Raw genomic sequence first — 6,835 nt, forward strand, 5'->3', positions numbered from 1 at the left:
GGCCGATAGAATTAAAAGGCGTGCACGGGGTTTTGCCACTATTGCCAAAAAAATCACCGATTATTCAGTAGTGTTTTTTCTTTAAAGCCCTGCACACACCTTTTTATAGAAAAACAATATTTTGTATTAGAACTTACCAAATTCGAAGATAAACTACACTAAGAGCATTTACTAATGGTCGATTAAATATAAAAATGAACAAGCTTGCATATACAATATGAACAGAGTTGAAAAACATGCATATAATTTGTATTAACTGAACTACCGTTGTTAAAAACAAACACCAAAATACTGTTGACCTTGCCATCTTAATTCTTTTAACCGGATCGTCTTCTGTTAATAATATAATTAACATATTTTTTTTTAGAAATTTAAATATGAAACAATTACGAGTAATATAAATGAAGCGTTAAAGTAATACAGAATACGACTGAAATTACTATGAAGCTACTTTTAGAAAACATAATTAAATATTCGTATTTTATTTGAATTTAAAATTACCATTCTTTGCTGCATTGAGGCCGTAATCTAACCACATTCCCGCTAAGGGTGCGATTAAAAGCATTGGAATATGACAGAAACCAAACCATTCTATCAAATTGCTCACTAAAAAAAATAAAAGAAACATCTTAATTACTATTATAAATTCATAGAGCACTTGTTAATGTTACAAATTATAAATTTATAATCACCAGTTACAACATCGTCTGTAATACTTTCTACCCAATGATCGAAAGTTCCTCCATACACGGCGAGACCTAAACCTAAGACACATGACCAGATAAGATGAAGTAAATAATCCAAAGATAAAAATGACTGCTGAAGATTATGTGAATCAGGTTTGATAACATATGATTTATTTTCACCAGTACTTCCATAATCTATGAAAAGTAAACACTGAAAGTAAGAACTGGTTTAGCATAACTTTAAAATATTAGCCTAAGCATTACCTTTTGTCTTTGTAGTAGTAATTGCTGATTTTTCCAAATTATTTTCAGCCGTGTTATCAATGGAATCGGCAGATTCATTTTTATGAATTGATGAAGATTTCTCTGATACAATCATGGAACTATCAAAGATATCGGGGGAATCATCATCAGAAGTTTCGATCGTATTTACAGGAAGTAAAAACATTGTAGGGATGAGCATTAAGCCAGATAACCCAGCCAAGAAAACGCATGATGTTTTCATATCAAAACCGTAGGGATACATACACTTAAAATAGGAAAAATAATTATTAATTTTATTGTTTTTCATTAAAACATTTAATATTAAATAGCAAAACAGAATTTTAAATTATCACAAAAGTAAGAAATTGGCCAAAAAGTCCAATTGGGGATAATCACTGTTCTTATTGTTTCAGGGGCAATAATGACAGGAAGTAATCACGCTAACCCTTGAACAACGAGTGGAGCTTGCTTTATTGTTTGGAGACAATCATAGTACAACACGGGCCTTCACATCAAGCTGTTGGCAATATACTTGCAAGAATATTGCCAACAGTTTGATGTAAAGGCTCAAAATTTAAGAAAACATTCAGTATCTTGGATGAAAAACTCCACTCGTTCAGGAGTCAGCATGATTAGTTCCGGTCGTTATTGCATCTGAAATAATAAGAATAATGATTACCCTCATTTGGCAAGTAAATTTTCGGTCACACTTGTATAAGTATATATGAGAAATATAATTTATAGCAATTTTAATACTATCTCTTACTTTAGCTATGAGGAATATAGCTGCCGAAGCACAGAATGCTCCATTGTAGAGAGAGATAACAGATGATTTTTGGCTTGGAAATAAATTTGCAATCTGAAATACAACAAAGCATAAAAAGAAGAAGTTAAATATTTATAAATTAATGTTCTGAATTTTAAAAAAACCTTTGTTATATGTTTATAGCGTATAAATCTCTTTTACTAACAGAAAAATCTTTACTTACTAAGAAATTATTCATTCGAATTTGACTCCCTCCAAGTCCAAGTAATAAACAACCAGGAAATAAAAGGTAAGGATTTGCTAAAAGATATAATAATAAAATAAAAGATTAATAGAAAACATTATCATACAAGAGGAATAAAGTAAATTAACTGTTATTACTGATATACTGAATATTGTATATAATAATATATTTAATAGGAACATTTCAAATAAAGAAAGAAACTTACATTTGGCAGAATAACCGATTAGAAACCATCCTGTTGTTACTTGTACGCTAAACACGAAACACTAAATTAGTAATTTTATAAACACTAAAAAAATGAATAGAGATTTATATTAAAAATTACAAACTTTGCTAGCAGCCTTGATACACGCAGGCCAAAATGATCGAGTAGTAAACCAATTAGAATGGAAGCTGAACCTTTCGAAAACGTTACAAGAGTAAAAGCTAAATCGAATAAATTATCTTGTTCTTGGCATATTCTGGTTCCATTTACAGTAGTAAGGTATTCCTGAATTTTAAAATAAAATTCCATACTGATCAAGTTATAAGAACAATGTTTTATTATTACATTATTATTTTTAAAGTTAATATTTCCATAACTGAGGAATATATACAATAAAATATAAAAGTGTTATATATAAAAATGACAAAATACATCTAACAAAAAATAATTAAAACATAAATAAAATTGCTTAATTGTTTAATACATTTAACAACAGATGGCGGCCACGTTGCCTCCCTCATGCCAACTTGCTTAAGTATTATTTAACATTATAGCCCAATAAAGAATCCGGCTGTTCGTTTCATATAGGGAAATAGTTTTTTTATTGTTTAATTTATAAACATTATGGTAGAAATTCAATTAAAAATATGTTAATTTGTAAATAATAATTTAAAAGCAATCTTTTCTAAAAAAAATATGTCATAGCCTGTGACGAAAGAGGATTACAGTACATTTTCATAATGCATTGAGAAATTGATTAACACGAATTATACCAATACATTATAAGCTCTAGCAGACTACCAATACTACCAAAAGCGTGATAATGACATCAATTGTATGCAAAAGTGTATGTTATAATATAATGTATTGTACGCTAATTTGGAATCATAATATAATCTTTACTTTTACGACTGTTATAAGACAGGGAAAGTAGAATATTTTTCTGTAGGTATAGATGTTTGTGTGTGTTTGGGGGGGGCACGATTTAGTTCACGAACTTCGAACCTTCCTGTGCTTTTTGTCCTTGCATCGACCCCCCCTCTAATATACAAACTTCCTTGCAAAATGGTTGAAAATAGAGAGCATTTATAATTTTCTTTTTATACAAAACTCGTCTCCACCCTGAAAATTAAGCGTCTTGACATTTTATAATATTTTGTAATGAGGAAATATAAAACGACGTCAAATTGTGTACACAAAGGTACACTATTCCGATAAAAGAAATGTAGCTTTACAGTGTAAATAACACTGTAAATACAGCTGTACAACAAAAATTTACAGTGCGTAGTTAAAATAAATTGCGATTAAATTTCTAGATATAAATTTATTCAAAGAAATTGAGGATAGAATCTATATTTTGCTTCATTATCTAAACTATAATTCCAGAAAAAATTACATTTATCCACTTGCATAGAATCTAGCTTATCGTTTCTAAAGTGGTTATATTGATTTAATACAGGTGACAGGTTTTCCTCGAATGTTTCACAGCGGGAAATTATCCAAACATAAAAGCATCCCTAATAATATTGCAAGAGTATTAAATATATTGTATTACTGTAAATAATATATTTTTAGCAGTATAAAATTGAGTGACTATTTTTCGAAAATGAAACTGTATTAGAAATACGTTGTTAAATTAAATATATAATGTGTACAGTCCTATAATTTAGAGTAATTTTTAATGTAATGTAAATGCTATGTTTAAGAAGAAATCAAACTGAATAAATAAGCAAGAATTATAGCAAAAAATATGTAAATTAAACACACTAAAACACAATGAAACAACAATAATTAAGTTCTACAGGAGCTAACACACTTAAAACGTAACTTGTTAATCATTAATAATGATAAGATACGAAAGAATATCCCCAATATAATGGTTCCTTTGACTTTTTTTGTTCCTATGAGTATACTCTACAGCTCTGTTAAGGTCCTAAACGTATCATTCAGAGCTTGAATTAAGCCAAAACTTCATCCATTTGGAAGAATTTGATAATGACATTTTGAGTATTAAGCATACTATAAAATTCTAGTAATACGAGCAAAAATATACATCTTTAATTAACCTAATTAAATGACAAGTGAATTAGATTAACACGTAATTAAGAATATTACGTGTTTTACTTCATTGGGAGACGAACAAATCCATCGAAATAACCCTCGATACAACTAATTTTAAATTAAATTTCCGGTAGACATTTTATTAAGAAAGTATAACAAAAAGTGCAACCGGTATAAGACTAACACAAAGTTTACATCCTGCACGTAGTTTATCGCAAAACACTCATTTACATCCTGTTTCAAACCAATTAACGTTACAGCTTAAGAAAATTGAACTTTTTTTTTTGGTTATAAAATTAAATTTTAAAAAATTATTCTATATTTTACAAAATAATTAAACACTTATCTAGTCACGGCGATGCGAAAAACACCATTTGTGTGCGAGATAATAATTAAAAATATCTAAATATTTTGTGATTTATGATGTTATAAAACAAAAAAAACGATAACACCTGTTCCGTAGACCTTAATAATGCACTCGAGAGTTAATATCAAAATTCTGTTTCGTTACCGAAAACTAAATTTAGATAATTTATAAACCTTCTCAGGCTTTAAATGAGAAGAAAAAATGAGCATTTACCTCTCGACATCGAGACGAAAAGACTCCTTCTAACTTCATCAAATACACCAAATCCGCCCATCCGAATAGAACACCACTAAACAATAAAGTCTCTACGAATCCCACAAACATTATTAAGAATTTCCGAGATTTGCTATACTCTTCTGGCTTCATGTTTCCCACTGTTAATTCACGAAATTTCGACTAATAAAAACTTATCTTACATTCACGAACAGATAGACGTGAAACACATTGTATTGTTACTACGAAAGTTTCAATATCGAACAGCACCATCTGTTATTAATGGAAGTAATTAACGTTTAAAAAAAAATAAAAGACGTAAAGTTTATTTTCTGATGTCGATGCACTCGTTATAAACGTAATAAAAATAAAATTAATGTAAATTAAAGGATTCTTTTACAGTAAAACCTGTACAAAACGTAAACCTTTCCAAACTGGAAAAAAAAATATTCGGTATCGTGCGATTCCGGTTTATTCAGGTTTCCGTTTTAAACAGGTTTTATTGTATGTATACTGTATAATGATAATTTTAATTATTTCAAGGGTAAAATTTACTGTAAATATTTATTTAATAATGTTATAATGTTTACAAATTTAATATCTGAACTGAAATTACTCAACATTATTATTTATATCAATTAATATATGCTCTTTTTATTTATAGAAGTAATAGATTCTGCACGCAGAAAAACACTGGTGCATAATGCTATGCCAGACCAGGCATAAATACAGAACAAGCTATTATTATATTTACGTGTTTTTCGTGTATGTTTATCTATGTTCAATTTCCTGGTTTACGTATGCTAGCATTTTGAATGTCATATATGTGCTGTTGATGTGTTTCTAGAAGACTTTTGTGTAGTGTACAGTACGTTGTATTTGTACGTTGTGAGTGATACGGTTATATCTATGATGTATGAAAATTTGGGTTAATGTTTACCTAGGTAGTCCAAGATGGCCGCACAGTGGGGACCCACGTTCTAACCTAACCTAACCTATTCTAATAAATTAACAAAATTACTAATGTAAGATGTAAAATAACTCAAAAAATTAATTATATGAAGAAAGGAAAATTTTCTTAATTTATTACAATAGGTTAGGTTAGAACGTGGGTCCCCCACTGTACAGCCATCTTGGACTACCTAGGTAAACATTAACCAAAATATGACTTGAATACACATGAAACTATACATAAAGTTAATATTAAACATATTACTAGTGATTTTGGTGTAAATTTCTGTTTTTACACATAAATTTCACTAATTTTTAAGTTGGTTAATGCTTAAATGGATAGTTTACATTTTTTAATATCTCTTGACTGTAAAATCACTCATTGTATATGCTGCTGATGGATATTTCTTCATAAGTTACTGACTGAAGCAGGGGTAACATAAGTGATATTATGTGTAAAATGCTCTAAAATATGTAAAAATTTCATCAGAATTGAACTTTTAAATATATTGGTTAGGCTGGATGTGTACAAATCAATACTGCATTGATGTGTGCACATATTGTTAGTTATATAACTAATGACAGCTGTCATTAGTTGTATAGTATTTTGTAATTTGTAAATAACATTATATAATTAACATACAGTTTTCGAAAATTCTCCTTACATTGACTCAAATCAAGCCCACCAGCGGCCGAATAAATAAAACCATTGAACATTAGTAGATGGTCATTTGTTTGTGCCTGACCAATGCAGTGTTCTGGGTTTCTTTCACGTGTCTAACACCTGAATATAGCATAGGAAATCCTGCTAGAAGTTACCCAATTGGCAGATCACCCATGTGTTCCATTGCCTTACTCCATCAATCCATTGACATTTTAATGTTTAGTGAATAAAGTTACATTTCACCTTTGTATGTATGGAAACTTTTGGGACACCCTGTAGAAATGCATTGTAAATTTAGAGAAGTAAAAAGCGTATTTTTCAAAACCCGGTGTGAACGGCCACATTTCTTTCGACTTACAAGCACTAAGCAGACGAGAATATCATCCAAAATCTTTTATTACTATTCTTGCCATT

The 6,835-nt window shown here is 29.4% G+C and overlaps 1 protein-coding gene across 1 annotated transcript in view; it reads right to left on the bottom strand.

Moving 5' to 3' along the window:
- LOC111634196 (solute carrier family 43 member 3-like) overlaps positions 1-5,096 on the bottom strand; it is a 7,146-nt gene extending 2,050 nt beyond the window's left edge. The window contains exons 1-9 of the mRNA XM_023378911.1: positions 4,807-5,096; positions 2,290-2,450; positions 2,166-2,212; positions 1,940-2,016; positions 1,717-1,809; positions 951-1,215; positions 693-881; positions 502-606; positions 138-333 (exon numbers count right to left, since the gene is read on the bottom strand). Of these exons, the coding sequence (XP_023234679.1) occupies positions 138-333; positions 502-606; positions 693-881; positions 951-1,215; positions 1,717-1,809; positions 1,940-2,016; positions 2,166-2,212; positions 2,290-2,450; positions 4,807-4,959 (1,286 nt within the window). The 5' untranslated portion in view covers positions 4,960-5,096. The remainder of the gene's footprint in view (positions 1-137; positions 334-501; positions 607-692; positions 882-950; positions 1,216-1,716; positions 1,810-1,939; positions 2,017-2,165; positions 2,213-2,289; positions 2,451-4,806) is intronic.
- Between the last annotated feature and the right edge of the window lie 1,739 nt (positions 5,097-6,835).

The sequence above is a fragment of the Centruroides sculpturatus genome, unplaced genomic scaffold (assembly GCF_000671375.1).
Source record: "Centruroides sculpturatus isolate CEXI.00-Female unplaced genomic scaffold, Cexi_2.0 scaffold813, whole genome shotgun sequence".
Lineage (NCBI taxonomy): Eukaryota > Metazoa > Arthropoda > Arachnida > Scorpiones > Buthidae > Centruroides > Centruroides sculpturatus.